Source organism: Saccostrea echinata, unplaced genomic scaffold, assembly GCF_033153115.1.
Source record: "Saccostrea echinata isolate AGI-Se365-2 ecotype Australia unplaced genomic scaffold, CSIRO_AGI_Sech_v1 ptg000029l, whole genome shotgun sequence".
Classification (NCBI taxonomy): domain Eukaryota; kingdom Metazoa; phylum Mollusca; class Bivalvia; order Ostreida; family Ostreidae; genus Saccostrea; species Saccostrea echinata.
This window is the reverse complement of record NW_026889778.1, coordinates 20,891,882-20,909,625: the sequence shown is the minus strand read 5'-3', so window position 1 is coordinate 20,909,625 and position 17,744 is coordinate 20,891,882. Positions and strand designations below refer to the sequence as shown.

The 17,744-nt window shown below is 34.5% G+C and overlaps 1 protein-coding gene across 1 annotated transcript; it reads left to right on the top strand.

The window, feature by feature from the left end:
• The first annotated feature begins 9,324 nt into the window (after nucleotides 1-9,324).
• On the top strand, nucleotides 9,325-17,182 carry LOC133195697 (uncharacterized). Its single transcript, XM_061331622.1, has 3 exons — nucleotides 9,325-9,594; nucleotides 10,118-10,192; nucleotides 17,120-17,182. The coding sequence occupies exons 1-3, from the start codon at nucleotides 9,330-9,332 to the stop codon at nucleotides 17,158-17,160; spliced, it is 381 nt and encodes a 126-aa protein (XP_061187606.1). The 5' UTR covers nucleotides 9,325-9,329; the 3' UTR covers nucleotides 17,161-17,182.
• Nucleotides 17,183-17,744: the final 562 nt, after the last annotated feature.

Sequence of the window (17,744 nt, the reverse complement as noted above, 5' to 3'; positions counted from 1 at the left end):
ATATCATATTAAGTGCATCTTTCACAGCCTTGATTCTACTCTGAATTGAAATCTGCATCTATCTTTCTCATGCGAATATTATTAGACCATTCCGACGATGCAGCCCTTAGATGGTGGAGCAACGCTTCGGCTTTTCGGCTTTTTCTAGAACTACCGCCGAATTAGACCCAATGATAAACACACTGAATAATTAGACATACGACGCACGTTTGCACGAGTCGAAAAGAACACCGACGTAAGTTGACGAGCTCACAAACCTAAATCGCGGTATCGGTTTCTTACAGTTTATAGGTAAATGTAATGATTACGATTGCCATCTGTATTAATACATGTAGCAGTTTCAGTGGTAATGAGTTGACGATTACACGGCGGCAGGATGAATAGACCAATCTTGACCTGACGTTATTACGTGCCAACGTGAACGTCATGGTTGGTTGAAAACCCTTCTAGTTCATCTCTAACGACAAATAAGACGTTTTGTGGTGGAAATAATCCCCATAAAATGTACAGCAACTTGATTTTGCCTTTTTTAAGTTAGGTGATGCAATAGGTATACCCCATGGAACTTCCGTCAGCCGTACCACGATTGCAAGGAATTGAAATTGCCTGTATATAACGAAATACGATGTGTATACCTCCAGTGCATCAAGTGGTATTACAAGATGTCTTGATAAAATTGTTAACATAAATATGTATGTGCTTTTGGCTTTCACCACTTTCCCTACGTGACGTCATACATTTCACGGTTGAGTAATTCTGAGCACCGATTTTAGTGCACAGTAATTAATATACCACTCTTACCAGTTTTCATACTTTTTGGCCAGATAATAAAAAAAATCGGAATATTATGTTACCCTGCGTTTCTTTTTCCTTTCAGTATATTTATATTTTATTGCCTTTTATCTTTTTTTTTGCAATTTCATATTGCGAAAAATAAAAGGAAAGAAATCAACAACAACAACAATAAATTATGAGTCAGTTTTTAATTATGCATAAACTTAAGCCAGCTTTTTAATTACATATATACAATATTCTAAAAAAAACTGCGACACAATTATTAGAGAGGACAGTTTATATGTTTCTAGACAAAGAATTCCATTATTTTCAAGAGCTATCGAGCAAGTGTTGCAAAGGACTATAACAATAAAAGATGTCAATAAACAGCTGGGCAATAAGTTGCACATGCATGTCCCTCGACTGTGAAAATCAGGATGCTCTCATGGCATAGAAGCATGAAAGGTTTTTAATGAACAGATCTTTTCCTAGGTAAAAATAAGCCAGTAATTTTTGATGCAGATAAATAAAAATGGATAAAAGTATTTTTCAAATAAACCCGGTTATAATTTTTTGACTATGTATTGTAATTGGTGTAGGAATGAATGATGATGTTACAGTTTTATCACTGAGGATTATATGCAGACTTCTTTGTAGATGCCATTGAGAAGAATATCAGTTCAGAATATTACCTCATGTCCAGTAAATGAAACTGAGTGGCAGAAAGCTTCTTTTCGAATGAAATGTAATCAAGACAAGAATAACATTAAATTTCGATACCACTGTTTACCGGACAGTATGCTGACTAGACTTGTCGAGTTTTGCTATGTCAGAGCTCGGCCGCTAATTCCCAAGGGTAAATATTTACTTCACGTTTATTCTAAAGCAATTTCTTCAACCTTAACTCAATTGCATTGTAACATAAATGTGCTCAAGAATCAAATAGAAATGTAATAAGATTCAACCATATATATATATATATATATATATATATATATATATATATATATATATATATATATATATATATATATATATATATATATATATATATATAAAATTTAATTTTGTTCGTATTCTAGCCTCTGATTGGTTAATATCCAAAAAGGAACACAAGTTATTTCTGTATAACCTGGTTTGGTATGGGACCCCCCCCCCCTCCCCGACAACCAGCTGAATCGTCTGTATCCCTGCACTCCTCTCATTTCCAATCCTCGGGATTCATGGAAAATTCCAGATTTAATAAATGTACCTTTAACTTCAAATAGTAACTCGGATCTTACCACATGTAAACAAACAACATGGCTGCTAGCACTATGTATCAGTTTTTACCTCCCCTAGCTTCCCGTCACTTCCGTTACTACGGTTGTATTATTGAGCTGCAAATTTGAATTAATGAAAAGCAACGAATTTTTTCACCCACAGTTGTTTAATGATTTCAGAATTAAATTATAAGGAATGACTCTAATTCTTGGCCAAATTATTCGAGTATAACCTGGTTTGGGTCAGTTTACGCTGTTTTATAATCCGCTTCGCGGATTATAAAGCGTAAAATGGCCCAATCCAGGTTATACTCGAATAATTTCAACGACCGTCCGAAAATCGATATCAGTATCGGACCGGCGTGCAAAAATCCATATCAAGTTTAAAAGTTAATAAACTTGATTTTATGTAAAACATGGACGGTCGTTGATATTGGGTATTGTGACGTCAACCGTATCGCACAGTGCAGAATCCGTGTATTTACTACTATGTATATGACATATATATACATATATATATATATATATATATATATATATATATATATATATATATATATATATATATATATATATATATATATATATATCCCTATGTAAAAAAATGATTTCCTATTGTGGCCCAACCTTATCCCCGGTACCATGACTTGAACAATTTGAATTTTTACTATCTGAGGATGTTTTCATATGAATATGACAAATCATGGCTTTTCTGTTCTTGAGAAGAAGACTTGTAAAGATATATCCCTATAATATATTGTATTAAAATTTTGATCCGTCATTGTTCCCCCAATCTTCCTCCAGTGGATATGACTTGAATCCACATTACATGTACTTGAGGATGCTTTCATATTAATATGACTAATAGTGGCTTAAAACTTTTCTGGAGAAGATCTTTTCCTTTATATTCATATGTTAAACGCTGATAGCTTATTGTGGCCCAACTCTATCCCCGGGCGTCATGAATTGAACAAACTTGAATCTTCATTAAGTAATGAAGTCTCATATACATTTAAACTTTTTGTTCTTGAGAAGAAAATTTTAAAAAATGCTACAAAATTTTCACTAATTCTTAATTATCTTCCCGCGAGGAGGATGTGGCCCTTAATTTAAACAAATCAGAATCCCCTTTACGATAATCTGGGCAAGTTTGCTTTAATTTGCCCTGTGGATTTGGAGAGGAAAACTAAAATGTAAAAAGAGGCCCATGAGCAACATGGCTCACCTAAGCATATTTGCTAGGAAGAAGCAGACATCAGTCCAGTATTGACCGGGGGTGGGACTTAAATTAACATTACCTCAGGATGTTTCCATATCAAAATTACTAATCATGGCTTTGCTGTTCTTGAACAGAAAAATTTTAAAGATGTTCCCGCTATGTATTTCTATGTAAAACTCTGGTTGCTCATTGTGGCCCCACCCTACCCACCTTAATTTGAACAAATTTGAATCTACACTACCTGAGGATGCTTCTATAATAATATGACTTATCATGGCTTCGCTTTTCTTGAGCAGGGGGTCATAATTTGAAAAGACCTGATTCTACAGTACTTAAGGTTGCCTCTGTATAAATATGACTAATAATGGCTAACTTGTTCATCAGAAGAAAATTTGATTGATTGTATGTTGTATAACGTCCCGTTCGAGAATTTTTCACACATATAGAGTCGTCACCATATACTTGTGAAGGGCTTCAAATATAAACCTTTACTCGACACTTAGGGCCACTGAGCAGTGATGGTTGTTAATTATTCGTGCCAACGCCTACCTTGACACGGGACCTCGATATTTAACGTATCGTCCAAAGGACCCGCAATTTTCACTTCAAAGTGCCAGCGCTTGAGGAAGGAACAGTTGCTACCTATTTTTTATCGACTTAGGTCAGTCGCGGCCGTGATTCGAAGCGGAGCGGAGAAGAAGATTTGAAAGATATTCCCTATGTAACGTATATGACCAGGTTCTTACAGGGATATATATTAGGTTTTCCTTTTATTCTGTCTGAGTTAATGATTGAAATGATTTTTAAGACAGCTCTGTCTGAGGGTAAATCACACAGTATTTTTTTTTCCTATCTAGAGACGGGGACTGGGCTAGGTACATGTACTGCTTGCACCGTGTTTTCCCCGTAGTTTCCCATTGTTAGATAAGAAATGGGTTTCTGATTCTTCTTCAGATTTACTTCACCCAGAACTTCACATCAATTCCCAGGGAACTTGCCACTGGTGTTTATAACTTTTATTTATTTTTATTGATGATTCAACGTTCACCTTCTTCCGCTAGCTTAGTTTCTGAATGTCTGACTTTTCTAAAGCTTTGCCTTATATACTCTTTGGTTTGGCTAGTCCATTCCAAGTGTTGTCAGGTCATTCCACTATTTTAAGTCTTAAATACGTTTTACGCAAATATAATGTCCTTTATCTAATCTTATTCCATCTTTGTGATGAAAGTAAATGAGCCATACGTCCTTTTTAGCACAACCAATAATAAATCTTAATTTCTCACTATACCCCAGATATTATTTTAACTTCATAACTATTTCTTTAAATGTCATCTAAAAGCACAGTGGGACGCGCATCAACTTTTTGTTGCACAGATAATATTTCACAGAGTACTGCCGAACAGAAATAGTGCTGATTTGAAAAAAGAGCAAACTTTGTTGCTGTTGAAAATTATTTTCACATCTCGTTCCAGGAAACTGTGTGACTTTAGACACCATATCGACGAGAATTGATGGAATAAACTGTACACATTTTGAGTATGGATGCCCTGCAACACATTTTGATAGCGATAAGATATTCAAATGTAAGATACTTTTAAGTTTTATTTTCAAATTGGTTAAAGAGTGATAAAACGTCTTTAGCTTTCCAAGAATATTCAAAGCATATATTATTTTTTGCCTTAACCTATCTTTATTTTACATTTCAGATCCAGTGTGTCTTCAGATCGACTTTCAAAACAAATGTTTTCTTGCCGAGAAAAGATGTCGGTTTCAAGATAGGTCTGCTTTCAAATTGGCGTTTATATTTCAAATATCCTTTTGTTTCATGAAATAAAAAATTAAAATTTTCAAATCATTGATGGTCGCTGATTGTCTGCTAAACATGAATGAGCATATGTGCAAGGTGGGTGGGGGTTATATTGCTAAGATAAAGAGGCAAAAAGTTCTATAAAACACATGTATCTCTTTATATGATATTACACTTATTTGAGAATATAATCAAATAATGATTACCCAGTTACAATCCAATTAAATATGAAAGTAAAAAGTCCGGAATATGTCATCCCCGGGGCCAAATGTTTATATTATACGGTTTTAAGTCTTTAATTATTTGAAAAGATTTAATTATGATGAAAAAATTTTTCTACGAAATTCTCTTTAACACTTTAATTAAAAAAAAGTATTTAAAAAATTACCTCGAACACATTCTGTAATTGAGTTGACTTTCCCATTGTGTTTGAACCTGTTTCTGATTTCAAATTTTGTCTTTTTTATTTTCTTCTTTCTAGGACGTTTCAACATCAAACAAAATACAATTGCACAGTTTCAACGAAAAATATTTCATATTTTAACTATAATTATGAGACTGAAAACCTGTTTGCAGTCGCAGTTTTGATCTGCATTTGTATATTAGCTGTTATCATTTTTGTGAGGCAACATTATAGTAAGTATTAAACAATCATTCTTTCAAATGAAATGTTTGTTTGTTTATTGTTTAACGTCCCTCTCGAGAATTTTTTCAGTCATATGAAATTAGCTTAATGGAAAAACAAATGATATGCGCATAATCACTCAATCACAACCTTCTGATATACTATACAGTTTATTTTATTAGTACGTGTTTCCAACAATCCTCCAAAAGAGATTTCAGTCTGTCTTTGCTGCAATTGTCAGTCTACACAATCCGTTGTATTTTTAAAGTATTTAAATATAAGTTGTGTGGTAGCTGGATATCATATATTTTCAATGTACAGTAACATAAGCACATACACATGTATAAATGCTAATTATCAAAATCCTGCCCCAAAAATTTCAAAAAGTCATAAGTTGAATTAAACTGCAAGGGGTATTTTTGGCAAAGTATGTCAAAGGTCAGGGTCAAGTTGATTTTAATGCTGGTATTTTTTACAATGTCTTTGGCAAACAGTGCACATGCTAAATAGCATAGAATTACTTCTTAAAAATATTCTGCATATCGGCACTATAAATTATTTTGAAAAGTAGGTCAAGGGTTACGGGGTCGGTAACCATGGTAATTTACAAAAGCCATTGTGTCAAGCGATATATGTGCGAAATATCATATCCATACCACTTACAGTTCTCGAGAAATAGGGTGCGACAAACGGACGGACAGACAGACAGGCGCCAGGTAATGTGATCCCTAAGTGTCGCTCTGCTCTGCAGGCGATACAAAAATATCTAGTGTGTAAACTAATTCTAATATTTTGAATCGAATATTAGGTTCTATACGCAATTTTTCTATAAGTTACCTATGGACCATAGAAATGTAAACAGAGAGAACAGCTATATTTTGTTCCGCACTTTCACTGAAAATAAAGACATTTATTTGAGTCCGTCTGTCCAATGTATTTCTCGTGTGTATAGCTGTCTGTTCGTCCGTTCGTCTGTATTTCTGTCTGTCTGTACCATTTTCATTTCCACGCAATATCTCGAGAAGCCGTTTAGCTTTTGTAATGAAATGAAGAAGTTATGACGTGTACAAACCTTCTCATAAAATTTATTACGGTGTGATTAATATTTTATATAAAAAGAATCTTCTATATATACTTAAAAGAATAAGCAATCAAATCTATATATCCATAATGGCATTTTTGTTTCACTATATACATTTAATCCGGGGGATCTGCATTTGCTCTTCTTTTTATTCCTTAATTGGGGGACACAAATTCTCCTAATTAGTTTGTAAAACTTGTTATATTGTTGATTAGATAGGGAATATTCAATGTTTTGAAGTTGGATACAGAATTTGCAGGGCATTTTAATATATTCAGGAGTACGAAGCACGAGTGATAATATAAAAAAAATCGAGTGAAATGTTTTCCATATTCAACCACAAAATATTGAATGTTCTGTTTATTACATTTTCTTTGATTGTTCTTTTGGCTTTGACGTTTGAGACGTCATAGCTAGGCAAACACACTGAATTTCAACATTGACAACATATTTGATTAACTTTTACTATCTCATAACGGCCGGGGAGTATTTTAAAATCTTCATGAAGAGAATTCGAAGGAAATTCTCGACTTTTGATATTCTCATATTCCTGAGCACTATGACAAAACAACTCTCTGATATTCTTTCACTCTGTGACAAAATATTACATTTATTCAATAAATTACAGTATATCACTGTTATATTGTAATAAATAATTATTATAAAATTATTAATATACTTGCTCCGATAGTTAAATCTAATAAGCCACGGTTCGAGGGTAACAGATTATATTTATTGTTTCTGTGCTGCAATTTTGAGGTCAACATGCAAAGTGAATATTTTAGCAATAGTTTTAAAGTAACAATTGTAATATTTTTTCTCTTTGAAATTTCACCATTGTTACCGCCAGATGGAGGGAGTCAACTGTGTTAAACAATGATCACTAAAGTTTGTTATTTACATTGCCAGTAAAAACGATACAATTATCTCCTTTATATCCTTCAAATGAATAAAGTAAAAGCTAATTTCGAGAAAGATTGTCAATCCCTTTTTGAAAGGAAAATTGAACACACGAGGTAATGGTTTTTCGATATTATATATGGAATATACTAATTTTGTGGGATGTACAGTACTTAAATCCTTAACGCCAATATTGGTACTACAACACTTTTGAAGCGAGATGTTTATCTCTTGTGTATTTCATTCATCTACCAAAGCCAGCAATCTTAAAATATGATCCATGCTTACTCCAGAAACATAGGTCTGTTCAATTAAACATTTAATGACTTGGTTTAATTCAAAAATGTAATAAGCCTTTCTTCAAAGATAGTTATTCAATCAAAATTGTGTCTTGAATGTAATCTGCAAAATTTCTGTAGAACTTAAAAAAAAAACAAATTTAAAAGATTTCCTTCATAAAAAAATCCATTCATTTTTGCTGAACATAAATGACTGATTAAAAACACTTTTCAATTAATGTATCGCTCAGACACACTTGACCATTTCCTCATTTAACACGAGGGTCGTTCAATAATAAATAATGCAAAAGGTCATCTAAAAATAGGAAAAGCATGTAAAGCAGATTCTTAATATTTTTAATCCCTCAAAGGATTTCCTAATAACATTTGCACATGTCTAAAGTCTTTGTACCCATGACCAGAAAACCTTAGCACACTCATCCTTAGGGATGCCCTAAAGACACTGATGAATAGCGTATATGTTCTTGGAAGAAAAAGATATCACAATGACTGAGATCTAGGTAATATGGGGGGTGCCTTAGCTCTGTAAACTTTTCTTTCTTCAAAATTTTATTTATTTCTCTATGCTTATTTGCAGCAACGTTTTAGGTGCAGAAAAAATACTACGTTTTGTGTTATAGCAAATTAAAGTCTATCAATGGAAATTTGGCATTTTCAGATATCATGTTGCTCACAGTATTCATATTTTTGGTACCCCTACAGATTTCGATCGACCATTTTGACTGCGGTCTTTAAATTGTACTTTTTTTCTTTTAAATTTCCGAATCCATCTGAAAACTATACAGCGTGAAAGACTACTCAATCCACAAAACAAAATCACATCTCCAATATGGGTTATTCAGCTATTTATGTATTGAAGCAAAGTGTTCACACACACCCTCATTTTCATCTTCTTGGTAGAGATATTTTTTTTAAACAGTTTTCAGCTAAAGTGTAGTGACCATGCTTACTTTAGAAGTGACTAAAAGACCGCGACAACAGTAGGAATAAAGCATGGTAATTTCTGTGATTATGAGTTCTTTAATAGAAGTTTTCAACTGTTCAGAAATAAACTTAAGTACTTCTACATTTGTTATGATAAACTTTATGTTGCATTATTTATTGAACGACCCTCGTAATCTATATCAACTCTACACCCTGTAGCTCACTTCTTTTTTCATGAATAAAATGGTTCCACTTCTTATCAATTACAGCTTATTTTGCAACTTTAAAGTTTTGAGCGCATTTTCGTAGACTCCGACGGAATCTAAATCTTTTACAGAAATCTCTTCGTGATGACATTATCTGTGATAATGTGAAACTTCTTTATTATACAAGGGTCAATTTAAGGATTTTCATTATTTTTTTTAAGAGTGCAAAGACATGAAAATAGACGGTGCAGAGTTTGTAGAACTTGGTGGGAGAGCTGTACTATGTGCCGAAGTTCCCAAAAGACATAAAGAAGTAAAGTGGTCTAGGGTCAACCCTTATTCAAAGAAAACAGAAAAAATTGACTTAAGTCATGACAAGTACAGCGGCAGCAGGAAAAACATACTCATTATAAATAGTATGGAAGCTTGCGACTTCACAACGTACAAGGCTTCCGTAGATGATGTTACTGCTGAGATTAAATTAAAGGAAAAACAGGGTAAAACCATAAACCGTGAATTGTATGAATGTCCACCGATCATAAATGTTTTCTGCTTCTCAAACATAGTATTAATTTTGTGTAATATAAGAAAATTCAATTTCTTTTTCCCAACGACATTAACATCAGATAGATTTAGTTGAAAAGTCTTGCCGTCAAAGAATAAAAGCAAAATACGATATTATTAAGAGTTTATTTTCTTTAAAGTTTACAATGTAATAAGTCTTTAAACCTGACTGCTGAATTGTTTATTCCATATGATTTTTTTTAATTTCTACAATTGAAATTTAAAAAAATTCAGCAAATTTGACTAACTGCTCTAGATCTTTTTCCATAAATTTGCTTTTTTTTTAAATCAGTGGATATTACTTTTTAAGTTCTTCAAATTCCATGAATTTTGAAAAAGAATTGTTTAAAAGTCAAGAAATTTTCACTGATTCTTTTATCAAACAGTATGCCTGCTCAATACAATAGGTAATACACATAGTTTGAACTCAAATAATGAATACTTATTTGTTTCCAGACGCCGAAGTAAATACCCTCTGTAGAAAAAGAAAAGGAAGGAGAGAAGAACTCAAATCATTACTTAAGAGATGTGGTAATTGATTCTAAAAAATTGTCCATTTTTTAATTGCATCAAAACAGGTCATACACGTGTATTACGGAAAGAGCATTTGTTTCGTTTCAAGCACCACTCCACCATGCATCCCCTTTATGTCAAACATGTTGAAAGATAGTTTCGCCATTTATTAAGAATTAGAAAACTTCATTCACGTTAAGCATTTAATTTATTATGATCCTTTACTTATTTATGTATTTATTAATTTATTTTTTGCAGAATCGAATTCTTAAGCAGATCATATCAATTATTTTTTTTAATATTCATGTCATTTGTAGAATAATCTGTAATATGATAATGTACATCTGAGAGTTTAGGAAATATTTTATGTACGATCTAATATAAGGTTGTGACCTCACGGGAATAAAACGGTATGGTTCGAATTTGAAGTCCTCGTTATTATGATGAACCCAAAACATAACATGGTGTCAAAAGTGGGATTTCAATGTGTTTTTTCTGGCAAGAAGTATCAGCAGTTCTGCGGAGTCAGTGCATAGTTCGCGTGCACAAATACATCCAGTGTTTCCGGACATTATCCGCCTAGTGTTTTTCGACTCTTTGTTTATGATGGCGTCGTACCAGGCTCAACCTTCACAAAACCCGGAGAGTGGCCGAAATGGATAAAAGGGTTTAAAAGGTTTAGAATAGTGTCGGGCTTAAATAGGGAAGATGAGACAATTCAGATTAACACCCTCATTTACGCCATGGAAAACAGGCGGAGGATATTTTTCACTCATTTGGATTGGGGAAAGATGATGTAAAGAAGTATGATACAGTAAGTAACAAATTCCAGACACATTTCGTGTCTTGCAGAAATGCCAGCTCCGAAAAAGCCAAATTTAATCAAAGAAAACAACAGGTTGAGTCCGCAGCAGTTTTATAACAGCACTATTACTTTAGTTAAACACTGTGAGTATGGAGCACTAAAAGACGAGATGATTGGAGACAGAATAGTTGTAGGTATAAGAGATAGCAAACTATCAGAAGAGCTTCAGCTAATTCCACAACTAAAACTTGAAGAAGCTGTTAACAAAGCACGTCAAAAAGAAGCTGTCCAAAAACAACAAGCTATTGTGCACAATTTACCTAGCTCTTCCTCTGGAGGAACATCAAGTATAGATTCTGTAACTAATTCCAAGAAATAGGAAGTAAGAGAGAAACATTTTCAACATGCTCATTCTGGAAAGCCTGGCAAGAAAGAATTTTAAAACCGTTCGGTGGACACAATAACAAAGGCGCATCATCATCATGTCACAGATGTGGTTATTTGCGAGCCCTTGGTAGGGGTGGATGTCCAGCTAGAAACCAGAAATGGAACAAATGCCATAAAATTGGACACTCTGCTCGAAAATGTCAAAGTCTGCATAAAATCGCCATAGAAACGGATGAAAATGAAGAATTCTTGGAATACATGGAAGTGCCAATTCCGGTAACTGCAAACCATGATTGACAACCATCCAAGTTATGGACATTCAGATGAATTCAAAGTTGACACCGGTCCCGATGTCACAGCAATACCCGAACACATATTCAAGACATTGAACGTGAACAATCTACAATCCTTGCAGAAAAGTCTTAAGGCCCTGGTTTTTGTTTGTTTGTTTGTTGTTTAAAGTCCCTCTCGAGAATTTTTCACTCATGTTGAGACGCCACCATTTGCCGGGATAGGGCAACAAATTTTGACCTATAATCGGCATTCAGGGCCATTGAGCAGTGAGGTGTCGGTTTATACGGTCTCTTCCGAAGTGTGGTGTCCACGTCCCGCAGTGGGATTCGAACCCGCGACGTAAGGATCAACTCCTTACATCGCGACTCTAGAGCAGACGCTCTAACAACTGCTCCACGCGGGCGACTAAAGGCCCTGGTAGAAACACTTTAAATATGATTGGAAAGTTTTGCTGTGAATTTTCTCTAGAAAACCGCAAAGCACATCAAAATGTATACGTCATTCGAGGCCTCAACAAATCACTTCTTGATAGACCAGCCATTGAGAAACTAGAAATTGTCAAACAGATTGCAAGCCTGCAGCTGCACTCTGATTACAAGCGAAATTCCTTCACTCTTTAAATTATTTGGAAAACTACAGGGGGAGTACGAGATAAAGCTAAAAGAGGACGTGCAACCGTACGCAGTCACAACGCTGAGGAGGGTGGCCTTACCCTACCTAGAGAAAGTCAAAGCCGAGCTGCGCGGAATGGAGGGCTTAGGAGTTATCTGACCTGTAGATGAGTTAATAGACTGGTGTTCAGGGTCTTGTTGTGATACCAAAGAAAAACAACTGTGTTAGACTTTGTATCGACTTGATACAACTCAACAAGTGGGTAAGAAGGGAAAACTTTCAAATACCAAGCACAGAGGAGACCCTCAACAGACTCGCAGGAGCCTAAAGCACCAACAAAGGTGTCTGCAGGTGCGTCTTCCTGTGGTCTTGGAACTGTACTCCTACAAGTGACAGACAACAATGCAGACCATTGGAAACCAACTGCCTTTGCGTCAAGATCTATGAGCCAAACTGAACAACGATATGCACAAGTTGAAAAAGAACCACTGGCAGTTACATGGGCCTTTGAAAAATTCTCAGATTTCTTGATTGGTATGAAATTCAGGATAGAGACAGACCGCAAAATCCTCATATCACTTCTAGGGTCAAGAGCTATTTGTGATTAACCACCAAGAGTTCAACGTTTCCGTGTGTGACTTATGTGATATGAGTGTGAAATACACCATGTCCCTGGTAAAACACTGTACAAAGCTGATGCACTTTTTAGATCATCGAAGCGAGAAACTGCAAAAGAAGAGGAGACAGTGGTACAAGCGTATGTAGACAGCATCATTGAAACTCTTCCAGCGAGTGAGTCACTCCTAGAATAAATTCGGAGAAAACTGCATGAGGACAGTGTTCTGAGAATTATCATGAAGTACTGTGGGGAGGGTTGGCCAGATTATGAGTATCCATCAATTGACCTTGTCACTCCTCCCTTTTGGCAGATAACAGAGGAACTTTCATTCTGTCAAGGTTTACTCATGAGAGGGGACCAACTTGTTATTCCTACAGTACTTAGAGCTGACATGTTGCAAAGAATCCATAAAGAACATTAAGGGATACTGAAATGTCGGGAACGGGTGAGGAATTCAATTTGGGGGCCAGGGATAAATAATGAAACTGTGTGAAAAACAGACAGATTCAGACTTAACCCTTTACGACCAACTAAATTCCTAGACAGACCATGGGGGATGTTAGCAACAAACTTATTCCATCTGAAAAATGACAACTATTTACTTGTCGTTGACTATTTCTCCCGCAAAGTTGAAATGCACTACTTCACAGTCAATCGTAAATCATTTGAAGTCGATTTTCGCTAGACTTGGTGTACCGGATACACTGGTGTCTAACAATGGACCACAGTATTCTAGCTAATCTTTCAGACTTTCTCCAAGAATTATGGATTTCGACATCGAGCCAGTATCCTTCACTATCCACAAGGAAACGGAGAGGCCGAACATGCCGTACAGACCGTAAAACGTTTAAAAAGAAAAGCAACTGACCCCTACCTCACATTACTTGCATATAGAGCAACACCGTTAAAGAATGGAAGCAGCCCAGATGAAATTTAATGGGGAGAAAACTTCGGACAACATTACCGGAAAATTCTGAGAAACTGCTACTCAAAATGGCCAGACTTGGAAAAAGTACGTCAAGCAGAAGAAGAATATCGTCTGAACCAAAAAACTTAACTTCAGCAAAGCAAAGAGAGCAAGACCGTTATCTCTGTTGAATGCTGAAGAAACCGTCTAGGAGAAGGGAGAAGGAGGAGGAACAACTGGGACAGTTGTATCCAACATAGAACAAAGCGATCGTTCTTATATATGTATATAATTGAAACATCCGACGCATCAATTCGCAGAAATCACGACACTAGGAACCAACCGATATGTTAAAGGATGAAGTGTTATATATGTTTATAATTGAAACATCCGACGCATCAATTCGCAGAAATCACGACACTAGGAACCAACCGATATGTTAAAGGATGAAGTGTTCGCCATTGACACATTGGATCAAGATAATAATATTCGCAGTGCTAAAAATCCTTTGCGTGATAATGTATGTGATGAAAAAGTGTTGTGCACAAGCCAAGACCTAACAGCGACCAATTCTGTGAATGACAAACGTGTGCGCGTCGATGAAAAAGGTTCGCGCATCACCAGATCTGGTAGTGTCCAAGCCGGTTGAAAGACTGAACTTATGACTTTGTTTTTTTTCTAGTCAGTAATTTCTAGTCATAGTTTTGTTTGTTATAAAAAAATGCGACTATGTTTGTTTAAATATGAACTTCAATATTATTCACTGCTCTATATTGTAATTGTAATATCTCAAGAAAAGGGTTATGTAGGATAATCTGTTATATGATAATGTACATCTGAGAGTTTAAGAAACATTCTATGTACGATCTAATGTAGGGTTGTTGTGACGTCACGGGGATAAAACAGCATGGCTCGTATTGAAGTCCTCGTTATTATGATGAACCCAGAACATAACATCATTAACATGAAAATTTTATTTATGTTCCCAGAACGAAGTTTGTGAAGGCATTAGATTACTTTGTTTCTTCCGTATTCTCTCGACTTTTTGTGTGATACTAGTCATCTGTTTATATTGAAATTTTAAAGGTTAACAGTCAGTTTGTAGGTGAAGGCAATCGATTAATTTTTATTTCGTGTGAAATGCTTTGAAACTTGATAAAATTTAAACGATTTCTATGTTCAATTCAAATTGTAAACAGGGTAGAACCCTAGACCCCCTGGATATACCAGAGGTGGGATCAGGTGCTTAGTAAATCAAATACACCGCAAAACAGGCATTTATCAGATAAATGGAGTAATCCTTAGTAGAAAGTAGTATGGAAACATTAGTTAAGCCATGAAAAAAAAATACATGACAAGAATGCAGGTGTCTTGAATTCTGATTGCTTAACTCCCAAAAGCTGTAAACAATTCAGTTTAAAATTAGAAAATGTAACACATAAGCATTTATTGTGTGACAATGTATTAAGGAAACAAATACGAGAAATCTTTAAAAAAAAAATGAACCTGCACGTACGCTTAAATCTACTGGGATTAAAACAAAGCAAGCTTGAAATTTCTATTTTTTAAAGAAACAAGGCAAAATGTAGAATATAAGAAAATATTACAAAGTTCTTCATTATAGCATCATCGAAAATGAATACAAAGACCTGCAAACATGGTTGCAGAATTACCACAGGTTAATGCTCTCATGTCTGTAACTCTTTTTTTTCTATAATGAAATATGTGTGATACATATGTTATGTGTTTCGTCCTTATAGCAGGATGTAGCAAATGCATGGGAATTATGGATGGCTTTCATTTACATGCCTTCACGCGTATTATTTTTCAAAAGAAAAAAGTAAAACAAAATTCTTATAGTGCCTTATAGTATATACCTATGCATTCACTTTTTGGCGTTGCTCTACTTATTGCATAGTGAAAATGCATAATTAGACAATCTTCTATGCCTCTAGGTATTAAGCAAACAAACTTAGTGAAAATTTATGATGAGAGAGTCCGTCTAACAAACTTGTGAATTTCATTATCCAAAAAGATTAACTAAGTGTATGTTTATGATAAGCAAGGGTGGCTCTTGTGAAATTCATGGCCCTAGGGTTATGGGTTTTGGTGTTAGGGTAGGGAGGTATTGCTTCTATAGTGAAAATGCATTATTTCTTTGAAAATCTTCTTCTCTGCCCCTGTAATAAATAGTAATAAAACTATTTTGCTGATCCTTGATTATCCCATTTCTCTTGCCTTAAGTCAACCTATCTTCATCTATTAGTTTATTTTACACTTCCATGAACATTTACAATGTTGCACTAAGGTGACCGTAAAGGCCCTTGGGCCTCTTGTATTCTATAGTTAGTAAAATACTGCTTACAAAGTGAGATTCAAACATCATTCAGCACACGTGCATGTATGGCCCTGCATTCAATTTTGATAGTAACATAACAGAGGAAGATTTTATAATTTTTCTATATTATAACTTTCATTCTGTTTTGAAAATTAAAGAACTAATAGCAATTCTAGGTCTCAGTAAAAAAAAAATCAACACATGTGCATGTGTGTTTTCAAGAAATGTTATATATAATATATTAGAACCTTATAATATCTACCTTTATTTTGAATTTCAAAAGAATTGTCAAAGAAACAAGAAACAACAAATCAGAGAGAAGCATATGTTTATGTTCATGAGATCATGTTAATGTGACCATGTCTTCTTGTTACAACGCATTTCATCAAACATATCAAAATACATAGGTCGTTTCATTCATCGGCCGTGGGTTCATGGGTGCAAAATGACCTTTGTTCTGCCTAATATACCTATTAATAATAACAATAAAAGGTATCAACTCAATATGAATACTTTCCGAGATCACAGTCCAAAAAGTACGCAGGAAAAATACAGAATAATAAATAAATGAAAAGGCAATATATTTGCAAATTTCGTATAGGTAACATAATTATATACTGTAAAACAACTTTTATTCGAGAAATAACTGCGAGTTTTGCAACCTTTTTTTTTAAAACTTGCGAATATTAATCGCCGCGAACCACTTATTTTGCTTTGTATCTTTAAAGAATGTTTCCTCAGTCGCAAAAAATTAATCGTGGCAGACTTATTTCAAACTGACGAATCGCGAATAAAAGATGACACGAACAATAGTTGGTTAACAATATTAAGAATGTCATAAGAAAATGAAAGATGCTTGTGATAAATATAATTGGGTACAACTATAGAGAAGGGGAACGTTTATGGAACAACTACAAAAGATCCCGTCACAAATACGATTTCGCTCTTGTTACCCTAATGATATTTTTTTTTTTTTATTTCAGACGCAGAAGGCAAAAGTCCTGAAAGAGACATTTATTATTAGATATTCTTCGTTTACGTAACAGCATTCTTCGTAAATGTGTGGTTGTGATTGCTTCTACACTCATGTAGACATTAAAGAAAATCTTGTCCTTTCTTCTTTAATGGAGTGTGAAACGAAAGATAACATTCCATAACATTCTGCAGATCTTTTAAAATCATGTGTGCATGTAATCCGAAAAACCTCCCACATAAAACAAGATGTGTGGATGTATTATAATACCTCCTTTCCCTACCAAAATTGACCCTTGATTTTCCTTTGCATATTGATAATGTTAACTTTATTAATTTTTGTTTGTACTGACTTTTTTATTTTAAAAGCTCAGATAATCTGACCCAGTGTATTAAAACTACCCTTATTTAGCACCCCCTCTCTCTTCCTGTGTGTGTTTGTGTGTGAAGGTGTGTGTGTGTGTGTGAATGATTTTCCTTTCCGTTGAAAGCGATCTTTTTTGATGTTTGTATTCTATCTGCTACATTTAGTAAATCTTTAACCTGTTCACGTCCTTTTTACGTCAAATGAGTTATCAATTTTTTTTTTTATTTTCATCAGTTTTTATTTGATGTTGTATAAAATTATTTCATTTT